The sequence below is a fragment of the Centruroides vittatus genome, unplaced genomic scaffold (genome assembly GCF_030686945.1).
Source record: "Centruroides vittatus isolate TY-2023 unplaced genomic scaffold, ASM3068694v2 contig_925, whole genome shotgun sequence".
NCBI lineage: Eukaryota > Metazoa > Arthropoda > Arachnida > Scorpiones > Buthidae > Centruroides > Centruroides vittatus.
The window spans coordinates 73,861-92,432 of NW_027122611.1; the positions used below are offsets into that span (position 1 = coordinate 73,861).

At 35.0% G+C, this 18,572-nt stretch overlaps 1 protein-coding gene across 2 annotated transcripts in view; it reads right to left on the minus strand.

The window, feature by feature from the left end:
• Nucleotides 1–2,014: 2,014 nt before the first annotated feature.
• Nucleotides 2,015–18,572, minus strand: part of LOC136984609 (AT-rich interactive domain-containing protein 4B-like) — a 39,482-nt gene continuing 22,924 nt past the window's right edge. For both annotated transcript variants that reach the window (XM_067281670.1, XM_067281669.1), the window contains exons 9-18: nucleotides 18,259–18,374; nucleotides 18,112–18,184; nucleotides 17,944–18,038; nucleotides 17,774–17,871; nucleotides 12,950–13,115; nucleotides 10,114–10,446; nucleotides 9,211–9,275; nucleotides 6,776–6,943; nucleotides 4,881–4,971; nucleotides 2,015–3,673 (exon numbers count right to left, since the gene is read on the minus strand). In XM_067281670.1, the coding sequence (XP_067137771.1) occupies nucleotides 2,147–3,673; nucleotides 4,881–4,971; nucleotides 6,776–6,943; nucleotides 9,211–9,275; nucleotides 10,114–10,446; nucleotides 12,950–13,115; nucleotides 17,774–17,871; nucleotides 17,944–18,038; nucleotides 18,112–18,184; nucleotides 18,259–18,374 (2,732 nt within the window). In that variant the 3' untranslated portion in view covers nucleotides 2,015–2,146. The remainder of the gene's footprint in view (nucleotides 3,674–4,880; nucleotides 4,972–6,775; nucleotides 6,944–9,210; nucleotides 9,276–10,113; nucleotides 10,447–12,949; nucleotides 13,116–17,773; nucleotides 17,872–17,943; nucleotides 18,039–18,111; nucleotides 18,185–18,258; nucleotides 18,375–18,572) is intronic.

Sequence of the window (18,572 nt, forward strand, 5' to 3'; positions counted from 1 at the left end):
CCGAGGGACGGGCGTGACGTAGACCGGTCCCGCCTCCCACCGGGGTCCTCCCCCCGAATATCGGCGGGATCGGCTCCGACGGACGACTTCTCCCCCTACAAATTTCCCGGCGGACGAGCTCGGCCCGCTGGAAAACAAAATACGTGGGGATCATCCCTTACAAAATAGGAGCGGCGAGATTTATATATAAATACGGATGGAGGCGCGAGTTAAAAAAACGGCGAGTCGACTGTACAGAAAATAATGGACGGTGCCGGTCCCGGAAGTGCCGCTCGTTAGGATTCGGCGGCTTGCTTTTCCGCGGGAATGCCGAGCCGAGAGATGGCGGCCGCCGCTAGAACGACAAACCAAAGTTTAATTAAATCGGCGACTACGACGTCAGAGAAGCGGGCGCTGCGGACGCACCTCCTTCCTTCTCCTTCTTCTTGGCCTTCTTTCGATGCCGGTCGATCAACGCCACCTCGGCTTTCAGCGCCATGTAGGTCTTCTTCAGTTCCGACAGACTCTCCTGCAAAATGGCGATTCTCTTGTCCGGATCGGTGTAAGCGTCTGAAAGTGGAATTTCGGTTAGTTTCTCCTCCTGGAGACACTCCCCTACAAAACAAAACAAAAAGGGTTCGTACCTAAAGGAACGTAAAAGTTGAACTTGGACGTTCGGGTGCCGGAGGCGGCGTTGGAAGCGGAGGCCGAAAGACCGCAGCGATGCGAACCGGAAGTGTTGTCGGAGGCGCATTCCTTCTGCTCGCCTGTAAACAGAACGCAGAAAAGTTTCTAGTATCTGCATTATGACCTTTCCCACTTCCGGAAACTGAAAGACCGCGTGCCGAAAACCGGCTCCCTATTGGGCAGTCACCGAGTGCGGGAAATTACTCAATTTCCAGTATATTTTGGAAATTTTAACTCCTCCGTAATTTCCTACCGCGCCAAAATTCCCTTCTTCGTTCGACTTTAGGAAATTTTCAAAAACTAACGAACGACTTTCAAAATTCTGAACCGCACGTTAATACAATTAAACGGGATTCTAAAACAAAACCTGAGGTTTCCGAGAATTTTTGGAACTTTCTCCATAGAAAAACCATTGGTGTTTTAACGCCATCTGCTGGAGATCACTTGCGTAATTGAAGAGGCGACGTCGGCCCGGAGAAAGTCGAGCGATTTAAAAAACGGACGAAGAAAGTCATTCGTAAACGATTTCCTAGAGAAAAAACGGAAGATCGATGCCGCGGATTTTTACCGGCAAGTTTTTGAACTCTTGCCAGAAACGGAAACACCGCCATTCGGACGTCGCGAGTGCGAGAAACACCGGGAAAACTCCGGTTTTCCTCCTTCGAAGCGCTCTATCGGACATCGGCCGGGAATTTTTTGTAAAAGAGACTGACCTTTGGCATTTTTAGGGTGGCTCCTCTTTCCCGCCGAAGAAAATCCTTTGGAAGTTCTTTTTTTCTTGGAGAGACGCGCCTCTTCGATTTCGGCCGACTGGCGCTTGGGGGCATTGGCGCTCTTGGCGCGGGAGTCGTTCTTGCCGGACGCCGCCCGATTGGCCAGAAACAGGATGGCGCTTTCCGTCCGCGAGAGGGAGTCTTCGCTCTCCGTGGCCTCGGTCCCGTCCACATCTTCGGCCAGACCCTCCTTGGGGGGGACGTCGCCATCGTAGACGGGTGAGTTGGACAAATAGGAGGGGGCACTGTCGGGCGTGGTGGGAGGCGTGTTGTCCAGCACCGTCGAGGCCTCCGCCGCCCGAACCGCCTCCCCGGGGCCTTCGGGCCCGGCGGAAGAACCGTTGGCCGAAAAGTCCACCGACGATTCGGATGCCGGATCCAGCGAGGCGTCGCTCGGCTCCGTCTCGGAACACGGGTCAGAAGAGAGGCCCAACACCGCCTCCAGGCGCGGCGGAAAAGGACCCGATCTGCCGGAGTCCGAGGCAGAGTCCTCCGAGTCCTCGGACTTCTTGTCCGCCGATTCGGCTCCATCGTTTTCCGAGGGATCCGACTCCGAGGCCGAGGCCCTTCTCTTCTTCTTTGACTTTTTCCTGTCCTTCTTGCACTTCTTGGCCTTGGAGCCTTTGTCGCTGTCCGAGCTGTTCCCCTCTTCTAGAGAGCCGGCTTCCTTTTTTTTCTTCTTCCTCTTGGCCTTCCTCTCAGACGCCTCACTCTTCTTTTTGCTCTTCTTCGTCTTCTTGCATTCCTCGTTCTTCCCGCCGGGACAGACGGAAGCGGAAGTCGCCTGCTCTTCCTCCCTCTTCTGTTCTTTCTTGAAGAAACTGGATCCTTCCGACGATTCTTTTTCCGTTTCTCGATTGCTCTCGCCCGGTCTCTTGGCCTTTTTCCTCTTCTCCTTCTTGGCCTTCTTCTTTGATTCTCCTTCTTTCCGATCCCGGTTTTTCGGCGTCGCTCTTCCCGGAAAGGTTGGCGTTTATGTCGCCGCCATCTGCCTTAAACAGTTTTCGCTTTTTCTTCTTGTCCTTCTTGGCGGTGGCCGCCTCCCCCCGGGGGCGGGTCCACTCCTCCGTCTTGGGATGACAGGAACGGCGTGTGTTGTCTTCCACTTCCAAACCATCGCCGTTGGTGGGTTCGGAGCGGGGGTTGGACTCCGAAGATGATTTTCCCGCGCTGCCTTCCTCATCGGCAGAGTTCTCCCCTCCTAAATAGTCCCGTAGAGTGATGTTGGGAATTTTGCAGGACAGTTCTTCGGTTTCGCTGACGGCGCGTTCCAGGAGGGGTCGAGTCTCGTACCTCTCCTCTCCCGCGTCGGGACTGAAATCCGGCTTCTTCTCCAGAGGAGGAGGATGATCGTCGTTGGACAACGACGCCGAATCCGGGAGACTTTCCATCTTCCACGCTATTTCCGGAGGATGCAGGTCGTCCAAATTTACCGGTTCCGGTGCTTCTTCCAATTCTGTTTCCGTCTTTTCTTCTTCTTCCGTTTTGGCCGCAGCCATTTCCGGTTTCGGCCCAATGGCATTCTGGTCGGTGGAAATATCAGGCATCTCCAATCCCTCCGAATCCTTGGAGAGAGCCGCTTCCGGGATTTTCTCGCATTCTTCCGGGGTTTCTAATTCCCAGTCCTTCTCCACTTTTATATTCTGGCAAGGAATAAAGCCATCGGAAGTGATGTCAAAACCCGGGTTGGGCAGATCCACAGAATCGTCCATTCTACACTCGGCGGAATTCGGCCCTTCTTTGGGCGGGAGGACCGGCGATAAATTGGCAAACACCCCGATTTTGGTATCTTCCACAGTTTCCTCTTCCAACTTTGGCAATTCTTTGTCGTCGGGTGCATCGCCATCCTCCCACGAGCACTCTTCCTCCTTCTCAGTTTCTTCCCGGTTCTTTTCTTCGTTGGACTCTTCTGCATCGGACAAAAATTCCACCTTGATGGTCTCGTCGGAAGTGTTGGGATCCGACTGACTCTGCGACTCTTGGCCCAATTCCGCGTCGTTCGTGTTGTGTGACGTGTCCGCTTCGTTGTCTGAGTTGGGGGGCTTTCTTCTGGACTTCCTGGTCTGCGAACCCCCGTTGCTGGAAGAATCCGAAGTGCTGTCCTGTCTTCGCGTTCTGCAAATCACCGACGCACTTTTGGAGATTTTCGAAGTGGCCAGGGACGATGCCTTTGATTTCCTCAACGACAGCTTGAACAATTTACTTCTTTTCACCAATTCTTTACTTTTCGAACCCTGAAATCACATTCGAAATTAACAATGCATCGTAGATTTAAAATCTAATGAATTATTAAAATGATAATTTTAGACTTTTCTAGCAACACAGTTGCGTATCTTTCCCGGCTGTTATGAGTTTTTATTTAAAAAAATAACTTTTATATTATTAATTATACAAAACTAAAATTGCGTGTGACACCATCTGTTATCTGATTTTGTTATAAAAACTTTTTATATTTTTAATTACAGTAAAATGGCAAAAAGCTTAATTGAGAGGAGAGATGAGTTTTATAAAAGAGTGAAATATTAATAACGAATAGAATATTCATTAAGTCCCATCCCTCTTGGGATCCATCATCCCTTCTATCTCCCCACCCTTTTGACCTTTCAATACGAAAAATTAATAGTGTCAATGCCCCTCGTATACAAGCCACCATGCCAAATTTTGTTTCTCAATCTTTTGTTCGGGTGCAAAATTTGACGATGCAGTATGTTGGATGGCCGACTTTGACCATTCCGCCGCAGTGCTTTGCACATGGGACACGATGTTCTTGTCTGTCTGCCACTGTAGCATCGTTATTCTAATAAACTGTTCTTTAAATGGCCCCGTAGCAGTTTAAAGAAATGCATGTACTCTGGCAGAGCAATGGCCATTTCTACTGTAGCCGAAGAATAGCATTTGCTAGTTGTAGGCATTTTTATGCCTGTCTCGGATGTATTCTGTGTGGCTATGCATACAGTGTTTCTTTGCTGCGATGCTGGGTAACTAGAGATTTTCCTTGCAAAATCCTTTTGTGTCTCCTTTGAATAGAATGTACACGAATTTTGGTGTCGATTGACTTATTGGTTGGAACTACAGATTCCCCAAACACGACAACTTTAATTATGACCAACCGGTCCTTTGGTATTAAATGTCTGTAAAATATTGTTTGACTTGCAAACAAATTTTACTTGTGATGTACTCATAACTATTGAATGTACCTGACGGTGCTTCAGGCAAGATTAACAAGAATGGCATTAAAAATTTTAGCCTGCTGCTGTCATGTTTGTTGCAAAGTGTTGACGGGATAAAACTGTTAGAAGGAATGGAGTGCCTGGGTTTTGTGGTGGCCTGTATTTTTGCCAAGTTATAGCTGGATAATAAATCGGCTTCTTAATACACGATTTGGGTTTGGTTTTCTATGTGTTATTAATGTAAAATATACAAATCAAATAAAAATATTACAGGCCACAGAACTCCTTTCTTCTTTCTGTCATTTCCACTCTTGTTTTCAATAACTTCTACTATTTTATTTTTTTTAATCCATTCATCATATCTATAAAATAAAATTGTTACAATATAAATGCATCCTTAAAAGATTAAAAATATATTTTAAATAATTTATTTTAACTATTAGAGTTTAGTTGTTTTAAACAGTTACATACAGATTAAATAGCATTAAAATTTATTATTTTTAACATCAAACAAAGTTGGTGAAATGTCACATTAGTTACAAATTTGAGTACAAAGTTAAACTTTGATTTTGTGCCACTATTTTTTGACAGTAAAATTGGTAACAAATTGAGTGTGGTGCTAAAACAAAGTATTTCAAATAATACAAATTATGGCCAGATGGCCGAGGCATCAGCCCACCACTCTGGATGATCCAGAATGGGATCAGGCCAAGCAGCTATAAGAAATTTGCATGCATTGTCTGTCCCCGATGAGTCGGGCCCATCTCTTGCCACTTGGCCAAACTCGTAATGAGCATGAAAAACACCTTCTCAGTGCCCACAGGATAGGAAAAAGAAAATATATTAAAAAAACACTAATTATTTTTAATATCAAGGTGTTGAAGCTTGCTTAATTAAAACAAAAATTAATAGTCTGCAACTGCTAAAAGATAATGTAAATGCTATCAAAAATATTTACAATTAATCTTTATAATTTTACAACTTTTCATTAGATTTATTTAATAGTTTTTAACATTATAAGACAATTAAGCACTTTATCATACACGCCAACATATTAATTACTTTTACTGAGACACGATCATCCCATTTTCCAATGATATTCTAATCGATCCAGGAAACATTCACTTTTAAATGTGTCATATAAGTTATTTAAGTACTACAGTAGAGCATCGATTATCCAACTCAATTGGGGACTGGGGTTGGTCGGATAACTGAAAAAAACGGAACCGAAAAGTATGAAAAAATACATTATTAGTATATTAGTATATCCCATGTAATTCGTATATTAGTATATTGCTATTAACCTACTTAGCGCTGAATTTTCATCAATGTTAAGCCTAACAAAATTTTTTTAAAAATAATAATCATAGCTATTGTATCATTAAAAATTATTTCTTTATTTTCCCCACAAAATAAATACAAAAATAAAAACGAAATAAAAAATTAAGCATGGTTTAAATACTGGCTTCCCTTTCATGGTCGAGCCAGTGTTGCCGGCTAAAACATGCAAAAATTTAACAAAAATATGAAAGTAGCCATGACATAGTCAAATATTGTAGCGCTACATCACTAGAGGACATTTGAATTTGCCGACTAGAACGCGGTCGGTTAAATGATGTGAAGGTTGATCGGGGGTCGGATAATCGATGCTCTACTGTAATTGAATAGTCAAAACTTTTTTTTTCTCTTTATAGATCTTAGTTTCTTACTCTGCATGGATAAATTATATATATTAAGGTTTATATTGGGTCATCTCAAAAGGTCTGTAGTGTTTTTGTCACTACCTCAAAATAAACATTACAAAAACAAGAAACCAATAGCTGCAATAAGAAATCTTTAAAACAACAATGATACTGAAATACATCTACATAAATCATTTAAACTCATCACCAGTTTCTACAAGGAAGGCATCCAGAAATTCATTTCAAGATGGGAAAGTCATTAATTAATCAAAATACCGTTTCAGGTAATAAAATGTAATTTTTTTTTTAAATAAAACTTAACAACTGAAGAGTTTTTAGACAACCCAACATTTTGAATATTTGTTGCTTATTGGAAGAAGACAAATACATGAAAACATATTACAGAAAAATAATTTTTGAAATTGAGAAAATAAAGTTTTAAATGACTTCTTATTACAAATTGATAACTTAAAAATACACATACCTTACATTCCATCCAGTGTAATGTACAAAAAATTTTCTTTCACCGCTTTCTCTTTCTATCTTTAAAACTTTAGCTTCGTATTTCTTATGCTGTTTGCCATTTCCATATTTTACTCTTATTCGATCTCCTATCCTCACAATGGCTTCGTTGCGCTTCGGTTTCATCTCGCTAATAAAAATAATTTTAAAATTGAAAGTTGCATAAATACAGAAGTGAGTAGAAGTGTACATTTAACAATTACGTACAAACATTTATTAACATATGTGCACATATGTATAAGACAATAGGTCAAACAAAAACCTTGAAAATACATTATTACAACTTCTGAAGGCTGTAAACAATGGAAACTGTTCACATGGATTAAAAGTGTGTCAGAAGATGAATTTGAAAACACATTTCTGATATTGTGACAGTTCATTTCAAACTTATAACTCCGTTAAGCCACGTTTCATTATTTAATTTTTGATCAGTGAGGACACAAAACTGTTGAAAACTCATTTCATAGTATTGAAATATGAAAAGTCATTCCTATGATTGCAACAACTGTATGACTGCAGTACAAAGTTTTACCATAAAATGTTCAATATGGTAATTTAATACTTAACTGGTCAGATATATAGATACGTCAGGAGTCAGGATTGATAAAATTACAAACCTTTTTTTTACACTGTACAACTTAACAATATAACAACATTAAATGTATGAAATTTTTAGTTTTAGTATCTATTACAGATCATTAATATATGTAAGCTATTATCACCACCACCTAAAAGAAAACACTACAATACAAGAAACCAATAGCAGCAGGAGAAAGCAAATTAAAAGTTAAACATAGATATTTTTTAAAAATATCTTCTGTAACTAAAATTTTAAAATAATATCAGGAAGAAAATTCCTGATAAAAATTGTAAAACGTACTTGTCAATAATACTCCAGAAATTATTAAAGAATATGATTGCGTTTGTAAGAATACAAATGTCTAATATTGTAAGAAACTGAAAATTAAGAAATGACAGTATGACAAAAATATATTCTCTGGAATTCAATAGCTAATAAAAGTACTTAAAACTCAACCTGACTATCTAAAATAAGAATTTGGTTAACAAAGATATAAAAGTTATTAGATTTCATTACAAATTTTAATAGAAAATAAGTAAATAAGAATTAATCTCTCCATCTAACAAATCGCGATGTAATAATAATGAACGACAATGCCTTTAATATTACAAAAAAGTTTATCTTCATCTAATATTAAACTTTTATGCAAGTTTAAAAGTATAATTGTGCATTATTATTGTATTATCTACTAATTCTGGTGAAGTCGGCCCTAAAATTATAACGAATTTCAAGAATCTCTTTTGGATTTCTATATGGGCCAGGAAAGGCAAAGGCTCTCCCTTGACTTTCCTGGCACTGAAATGGGAGGTTAAGGGGACCATTAGAAAGTATGGTAATTTTCAATTATACTAGGACAAAATTTAAATAATAAATGCTTAAAAGGAATAATTTCATCAAATCATAAAAAAAATCTCTATTTTAAAAAAACCACTAAAATACTAGCTCAAAGTTAAAATTGCATGTAGTGCCATCTGTTACGAGATTTTACTAAAAAGAAAACAACTTTTATTTTATTATTTATTTTAAAAAGGAAAACACTTAATTTTGAGGGTAGAGTTGTGTTTTTAAAAACAGTAAAGGCTAATAACAAATATTAGTTTTGTTAAGTCTGACCCCACTCGAGATATGACACACTACTCCCTTCTATCTTCCTACCCTCTTGACCTTTAACCACCAAAATTTAATAGCACAGATGCCCATATACAGAAATAACCCTGCTAAATTTCAAAGTTTTGGTTTGTCCAGTCCAAAGATATAATGCAAAATAGACATTGACACACACACAATTTTATAGGTTTTTTTTTTTGCACATTTCTGGTCTCTCAGTGTCAAAATGTCAAGAAATGCAAAAATGGGAAGGTCAAAATTCTACCCTCACCATACTTTCCCTATGTTATATTCTATGATAGCCAGGAAAGTAAAACTGTATGTTAAACAGTTATCAAAAATAAATCTACAATGAAAAGAATCCAAAAGCTAAAAGATAAAATATTCAATGCTGAAGTATATTAACTATTATGAAAAATTTAAAAAAAAAATTTTTTTTCTAAAATATAAATTGTGTATTGCAGGACGCTTCCAATTATTGTTAACATTAATACGGAAATAACACATTATTCCAAATTGGTAGAGATGAGCCACCCTCTACATAGATTTTCCATCTTGTGCATTTAGTCCTAACTGACCGCGAAGTTCTCAAAAAAGTTGGGCCCTACTACCCCAGCTCTGGTGATAGCGCAGCTTCACCCCCTCTTCATGCAAGTGTTGACATTTTCCAAATCACACAGTTTTACATATATATAATATTTTAACCTCACCTGTCATTTGTAGCAACTTTTTCTCCAGAATCTTTATCTTCACTTTTACCATTTTTCTTTTTCAACTACATTAAAAAAGAAAATAAATAAATATTAACACATCAAAAATATTTGTAATTTATTAGTATTAAATTCCAAATAGCTTGTATTTTTAATTTTTATAGACAATAACAAATTCTTCTCATTACCCGCTCGAGATGTTACAAAATAATATTAACATTCTTGAAATTCTTCTTAAGATGCAAAGTAACTTTTCAAAATAAATTTTACATAAAATAAAATAATTGAAATCCTAAAGTAGAAAATATTGTATATACTGTGATCACTTAATATAATCAAAACAGTTTTCTCAAATCTGTTGTATATTTCCACATAAAATCTTACCGGTTAGTGTTGGGCCTTCCGCTTAATGTCACCAGATTAAATTAGGACATTTATACATTTATTAAAAAAAGTGTTCTATGCCAATTGGCATATCACTAGTCAAGAACAGCCATTCTGGGACTATTACCCTGAATAAGACATTTTTAGTACCTTGAAAACTTCAAATAAATAAATGCTTACTTTGAAAAAATTAATAAAATATGTTATGAAAAAGTAAATTTTTTCTTAAACTTCAATCTTTTAAATATCACGTACAAGAACCTAGTAAGTGGCATTCTTCTTCAAAACGTATAATTGTTTATTTATACAAAAGAAAACTAGAAAATTATTTTGTTAACTAAAAACTAACTTGGGGGAAAAAAACTTATTTTGAAAATTTTTTTTTTTTATAATGGTAACAAATGTTTCTGATGGTATTTTAAAAAATTAGCCGAAATATAATGTAAAACAATGTAGAAAAATCTAAAACAAATTAAAGTATTTTCTTTTTAAATTACAAAATTTATATCAAATACTTACCGGTTCTTTGTCTTCTTCGACCTTAACCTTCACTGGAACGCTTTTGTCTTTAGCAACTTCTTTCGTAGTAACTTTAGGTTTTTCCTTATTGTTCTTTTCTTCTTTAGTTTTACTATTAACTGATTTCTCTTTTTTCTTATCTTTAATTAGATTGCATTTTATCTTTTCCTGTTCATTTTTTAAACTTCCCCTGGTTTCAATTTTCTCTCTCTTCGGTTCGGCATTATTGGGAGATTTCGACTCCTCCTTCTGCCTCGCACTTTCGCCGTCGTCGGACTTTGATGGACGAGAACGACGCTCTGCACTCTCGTCACTCTTTTGCTTGCTTTTTATCTAAAATAGCAAAATATCAAGTTTAAAAGAAAAAAAAAAAAATAATACACATTCTTATTTACAAATTAGAAATCTCAACTATATTTGTTTGAATAAAAATGCAAAATAATTTAGAATGGACTCTTAGTAATGTTTTCTTTAATAAAAAAAGAAAAATCTAAGATATATTTTCTGAATTTAGTTTATTTACACATTTATTAATTTCTTTCGAATGGAAGTTTAGTCACTTGGACGATAGCCAATTAAAGCAAATGCAGAACCAACTGCATCACTAATAGTATTTTCAAATCATAAAGGAACATGCCACGTAATACTAAATAGCTAAATGTGAAAATATCGATAAAATTGTATAATAAAATCGATTACTTTTAAAGTCTCAATGAAAAAGTATTTAAAAATTATCATCATATAATATTAGAGAAAGTGTTCTATTCCTTATGAGCTAGAAACATTTTCAATAACTCAAATTCTATTTTGGTGGTAGAGATTCCTAAATTACAGATAATGTTTTGTTGTACTTTACATACCTCACCCTAAATATGAGTTTTTTCTACATTGTATTTGCATTTTTATCTTTATACCATAACTATCTTTTTATCATACTTTTGTACAATTTCACTTGTTGAATGTATCTTGGTACTCTGATTCCTGCAACTGAGACTTTTTTAAACTCCTTCTGTCCTGTAAACACTAAGATGATTTTTTCCCTCATACTCATTGTAGATTCGACCAGGTCAACAATGGAGCAGCTGGACAGTGAAGGTTAGCCGAATGTATCCAGGTCAAACTGCCCATAAAAATCCCTTGGGGTTTTGCCTGCCCACATTTGATCTTGGGTCCTCCAGATTGGTAGATCGATGCCTCAGCTGCCGCCGCCACCAAACTAGAGTTGGCCAAAACTTTATTTTATGTAAAATTTTCATTTTTTTCCAAATTCTACTGGCACATTCACTTTTTGACTCATAATAATTTGTTTTTAAATCCTAACGTTTAGCAATCTGTACTGAACTGGCAGTTTGTACTCCTAACGTTAACAAACTTCAGTTTCCTTTTGATCTGATACTAGCACCAGATCTTCAATTACCTTTCTTCTTTTGATTGTGACTTTCAAGGTCCCAATTTCCTAAAAAATTAATTACAAGCCAAGTTAACAAGCCAAGTGAAGAAAGATTCCGTCTTAAGTTGTTTATTTTCAGCACACACATTAACTCTTGTAAATTCAGTGTCAGATCTTTCTTAATCGCTCATGTGGATGCTATAAAATAATTAAATTTTTATCTTGTGTGTCTAAAACAATGACTTTAATTCTTAAACCCTAACTTTAACAAGGTTAGTCTAACTTTTAATATTTAAAAAACAGTACAGTTTAAATCTTACAATCCATCAAATGTTTCTTTTGTTTAAATGACATTGATATTTCATATATGCAAAATGGTTATTGATTTGGAAATTATTTTTTGTTCCAAACTTACTTTTAGAGAATGCTTTAATAAGAGTGTTAAAAGATGTGCCATTAGAACAGGTTTGTGTAAAGTAAATTTCATCACACAGTATTAGAAATGGCTTACTCAACTAGTCTAAATTTTAAAAAACGACTTTTATCATTTGTTAATTTTTCCGTCTGATATAAATTAATACATAATTAAAATAAAAAAAATATCAATTTCACAATAATATTACTGTATAACAAATTTATTAACTTTCTCATCATCTTAACATATTTCTCATATAAATTATAAATAAGAATCCCAAAGTCATAGCTGTTGTGAAGGCAATAATATTTCCCTTGCATAAAAGAAATTATTTTCACACACTTAAAACTATTAATGTAGAATATTTATACAGTAAAACCTTGATTTAATGGGCAAAATTTCTGATCCATATGTGAACCATTGTTAATTTTAAAATGCTTTTTATATGTAATTAAATTTACAGGTTATTTTTTCAAATCCAAGAGTCACTGCTCATAAAGTGTATTTTCCAAAAATGTTTACTTGTTTATATCGTATACTTGTTTATTACAGTCTAGGAACTATGGTGAGTATATAAGCAATAATAGATATAGAAAACTTTTCTGTGAAATTAAACTTCTCATACACTCATAATTTTAATTACACAAACATACCTATAAAAGCAAAAACAGATAAAAAATTGACAAATTATTTAGTTTAACACATACATTTGGAAATTCTTCATTATTATATAACAGACTTTCGACTTTAACAGACACCACTTGCCTGAATTAGTCTGTTAAATTGAGGTTTTACCTTAATGTTATTTAATTACATTTGATCTTTCTCAAACTCTTTATTTCCATAAAAAATTTTAAAAAATGCCATTAGTCTAATGTAAAGAATTAGATATCACAAGAAAGATCAACAATATTACTAAATTGTTAAAGAATATCCAAATAAAAATACATTCCAACAGCAAGTACCATAAACAACTGTGTCATTATTCATTATTATTATTATATTATACACACACACATACACATACTTACTTTTGCACCTCTAGATAGTCTTGATCTAATGAGAGGTAGGTTTTGTTCTCTTTTCCTTGTCATAATAATATTTCTGTCAGATCGATATCGTGTGTGTCCGGACCTGGTGTTAGATACCATCGTGCATCCAAGTTTCCGATTGAAATCTTCAAAACTGTGTAAATACCTAGAAAAAATGTTTCCACAAATAGATTAATTTTGGAATTACATGAATGAAAAATGTTTTCAAACAGTAATCTACATTTGTATCTGTTTGATTCTATTTAAAATTCATATAGTCTGAAAAATTCTGCTGTATAAAGTATTTACTTCTAATTTTTACTGCAGGAATTACATTCCTAGAAAACCCCATGGTAATGGAATAATAACTAGTTTAGTTATTGAAGCACTGACCCGATAGGAAAAACAGTTTGTTTTCATTATACACTTTGAATACTTGTTATAAACTCATTATTATACGTACCATTCTCGTAAAGAACTCTTTATGTATTACAGTATATATTTTATAAAGATATTTTATGCTTGTTTTTAACAAAAATTCATGCATAAACATGTGAATACAAGCTGTACCAGCAAAATGTAATAAATGGAAATTTCTGGACATGAATCTTACCTTGAATAGTTAATGATGGTATTAGGGGATACTGTAATACTGTTTAACTGTCTACCCTGGCTATCCTCAAAAAACTAAGAGGGAGATTTTTGTTACTATAGACTAAATGACAGCAAGGTTAGCTTGATATTTTCAACATCAGCTGTTTCCTTCTCTGCACTGGTTATTCCTCAATCTATTAAAGGTTGTGGCAATGGTGATTTCTTCAACTGTCTTAAAGAACTGAGTTGGCATTTGTTACCATAATTTCCATTATAATTCTTTTAATAGCTCAGCATATGCCCAAATTAGCTTTTAAGTGCGAGACTTTGATGAATGAACTTTGACTCCTGAATATCCTTGGAAGCCTGGCTGTATAATGAAGCCTCACGTCTGAAGTTTTTCTGTGCAAACCAAGAGAATCAGAGGAACTTCCATGTCATTGTCATCATTTCCACCATGTTTATGATTCTCCTTGGTGACAGCATCCAACTTCTCATCGTAAGCATGTGACTTGCATGTCAAAGCCATTGCAATCAATTCTTTCTGCTAAGCACATGGTAGCTTGCATATTGTTTTTTTTATTTGTGCACAGACACTTTTAAAATCTTCAAAATTGGTGACACATTGTGCTCAGGTTTTTCCCAATGATTGTTTACTGTATCCGGAAAAACTTTCTCCCAGGCTACTTTCAAATAATTACATCAAAGAAGGGGACAGACTTTTAAAAGTCTATCATTTTGGAGTTGGCACTTACATCCAAATGTTGCAAAGCATTATGTAGAGCTTCCAGATATAATTAATTCTGAAAATCTTATCATCATCTTAGTTGAGTGGCTGGAGTACAGAAGCGGTATTTTGGGAACAAAAAGGACTGACACTTGAATGGGTAGTTTCAAGGTCTTGACAAATGTATACAGGTACTGTACATTGTCTAATTATTAGAACTCTGAATGCAAGATTCTTTTTTGCAATTTATTGTTTTATTAAACAGATGAAGCAGTTGTTGAACCAATCCTAAAAAATTCAGCAATTATAAAATCATTGCAGTTCCATTTCCAAATGACTAAAAGGTGATTCAATTTTTTTCCTTTTAGAGTATATATATTTTGGACTTCATACACTATCAAATGTTTCCATTTAAAGTTACCTCTAGGATTCATGCAGGAATGTTTTAAATCCAAGAGTTGTTGATATTTTTATACGTAAATGTATTTTCCTATTTGTTTGTAAAAGAAACTTGTTTCACCAATGTTAAATACTCATTCAGATTGGCACTCTTTCTCCTCAATAAATTTAAGCAGGAATTTACAAATTCTTCAACTGCTTCCACATATGCTAAACCCATCTGAGTATGAAGTTTTGCAATTTTAACCTTGTATGTATTTTTAAAACAAGTAAACCAGACAGCACTAGCAGAGAATGGATCCACATTTTTCAAGTTTTCAGTAAAATGGTTGTAAATTTGTTTGGCATTGAGCCTTACACTAGTGTTGTCCAATTTCCCTTGCAGTCAACCATCTCATTTATCCATATACAAGGAGTATTTTCATTTTTTCTGTCACTTCATTACAAACCAATGAAAACACTTTAGAATCACAGACACACGAATACAGAGATTTATAATATTGTCTTCCTTTCTGTGCACCGTGCAGACAGTTGATTGGCTGATTCATTTATACTGAATTATCCGCTTATGGATGCTACCAAATCCCCAGAATAAAATAAGTAAAGCATGTAAATCTTATTAACTAACTCATCACGATTGTGTTAAGGATCACCTAGTAAAACATTTTCATTAGCATTATATTTTGCTACCTTTATTGATATTTAATAAATTAATCATTATAACAGTGTAAGACATTTAAAATGTGGAATGTTATCAGAATGATATGGAAACTTGTTAACACAACAGAAGCTGTGAGAACAAGACTACTGCTTCTGTTGGTGGAGCTTGTGTTAGCATTGTGCAATAGTCTTTTCAAAATTTTTTGTTACTGCAAATAGTAGCAAATGGGCACTAAGAAACCACGTGTGGCATTATAGAAGCAGATGAATCTGTGGGAGTGGAATCGATCAATTCCACTCCCACAGATTTAAGTTCCCAGAATTGTGGTAGAGCACTGTAAAGGGAGAAGATATGAAAATATTTACCTAATCATCTTCAAAGTAAAACCTTTCAGCACATACTTGCCCCATCGATCCTGCCATTGTTGAAAACAATGGAAGGCTTCTTTTATTATATTCAGGAATTTGGCCATCACAATTAATTTGATGACTTCGACAGTTCTGAAAGTCATCCCCTTGAGACCCATTTTCAGTGTAGGGAATAGTCAAAAGTCACTAGAAACAAGATCTGATGAGTTGCTGTATTGCTGTAGGAATAGGAATTGCTGTACAACAAGCAATGAGTGAGTCAGTGCATTATTGTGATGCAGAAACCACTCTTTTAACCACTCGTCATGCCATTTCTTCCAAACTGCATTTCACAACCTATGCATAACTTGCATGTAGAAATGACCAGTAACACTCTTTCAAGTAATACAAACTTACAGTGCACCACATAATCCATGTCAAAAAATGCAATGAGCATCACTCTTTCCTTCAATTTAACAAAGTACAATTTCTTGGGTTGGGAAACAATGCTGTGTGCCACTCCAATTACTGCACATCATCTGATTGTAGGCAAACACCAGTGATGATCTTCATGAAAAATGTTGGGTCCTGCATATTTTTTCAACCAGATTTTCAGCAATCAGCATGTGACATTCCATCTGATCTGTGCTTAGGTGCTTAAGAATGCACTTTGTACTGACGTGGCTCAATATCAAATCATCCAATGGAACTGAATGGATCTTTAAGAGATGATAACTTCTTGTTTCAACTCCATGATAATCATTCATGGATCAGAACAGATCAGTTTTCACACTTTGGCAATCATTTATTTGATTCTGAATGTGGACAACCTCTCACTGCACTTGTTATCCTCCAATGCCTCCTGTTTCTTAAACCACAAAAACTAGTAATAAACTGTGGATTTCTTTAATGCAGTATCACCAAAACTTGCTGCAGCAATGACAGCATCTCCAAAGAAAATTTTAAGAATTTGCACATTGTTCAAACTGCAATATGGCACTGAAAGACAAACATTCATGTTGAAATGAAACAGAATAGTGAACCATCATGCACTGAAACATGCCCAGACTAGTTGTAGCCACGAGCAGACATTGTAATCTTTCCTCCATGACAACGTGTGCACAATTTTCTCTCTCTTTCACCATCTGAAGGGTAATCCTGGAAACTTTTTGACTGCCTCTGTACTATTTATAGTTCTATATATATTTTCCTCCTGAAATCTTTGATGCTTCTCTCTGTGATAATCATTTTATTATATCAAAAATTATGTTCTGGCATATAAAGATAACCATATTAGATATTTTAATATGATATACAATTTTATAACTGATTTCATGTAAATTATTTTATGTATTGCTAACAATTCTTATTAAAAAAATAACAATAAAATCTCTCTTAAATAGAAATAGAAAAACACAAAATTTTGAAGAATAATGAAAATAAAAATACTAGTTAATTTAAATTACAAATGTATGCAATAACAACCTTTTGATGAGTGGGTTTACTGATGATTCCTTCTCCTCCCAGAGTTAGTTAGTTTTTAAAAATTAACAATTATAAAAAAAATTACTATCTAATTCATATTTCTTAATAAACTAGGCAATATTTTCTTTCTCTGATTCAACTGTGTTGAAAAACTGCACTTATTCAGGAGACAACAAATATGAATTACTATATGAATGTTTACAAATAAACACTCACTAAACTCGATAGCATTAAGCCAATTGCTGTAAATAATCAGGCTAACGCCTACCTTAAGTGCCATATTTATTTATAATCTTTAATTGTATATATCCAAAAAATTAGCCCGACTATTTACAGCAGTTGGTGATATATGAATGTTTGTCTTTATGCTAGAAAATTTTATATTAAATCTTGCAAAAGTTATAAAAACAAATTTAAAGAATTTTCTAGACCTGTCGACAGATATTTCTGTTTGTAATGTTTCACATTTGCCTGTAAATATAAGAAGAGTGTACTACAACAAGAATGTGTGTGTTTATTGTGTGCATTTACTTTGTAGAGCCCACCATGTATATTGAGTATATTTACAGGCATACTCATCAGAGTTAAATATATAAGAACAAAACAATTACCTTTTGTATGCTTTTTTAATCTGAATTGAACACGCAGGATTAGTCATTACTAATCCCATTTTAGTATATATGGTCCGCCATTTATTCTGATTTGTCACCTTAAATCAAAAAACAAAATAAGAAAATAAAGAACAAATTATTGTTTAGTACAAAAATATTTAATGCATTACCCTATTATATCCACCCATTTGCTGAACAATGTTAAAAAGTTTATATAAATTAAGATCCCTGCCACTAACTGTTGGCGCTCTGTTAATCGGTGTTCCTATAATAAAATTATTGACAATTAGTGTTTAATTTAGAAAAACCTCTCTTGTTCTATCAAATATATGGCTTACCTCTTTCGTCCATAAATTTATACAGCTGTGCAACAAAACGATCTTTTTCTTCACTTGGTTCGTCGTCGGAAGTCTAAGTAAATTTTACAGTGAAAGTTTAAGATAAAAAAAATATAAAATAATTCACGAGATGAGCAATATAATTACCTCAATGTCAGAATTCTGGTCGTCGTTGTCCTCGTCATCACGACCCATCATCAGGTCCCAATCCCAGTGCGGGGGAATTTCGTCTTTGCTCAAATACAGATTTGCCTTCTCGACCGCTAAAGAAAAAGTGCAATAAATCAACTAATTCTTAAAAGATTTCACTTGATATTTTCAAACAAAAACTCTTGTAATATAATTGCTTATTTCCTAAAAAATCTCTTAGAAAGAGATCTTTTTAATATTAAAATATTAAAATTCTGAAATAAATAGTTTGGATATTTAAGCGTTTTAATTAATGTAAAAGTTAAATATTT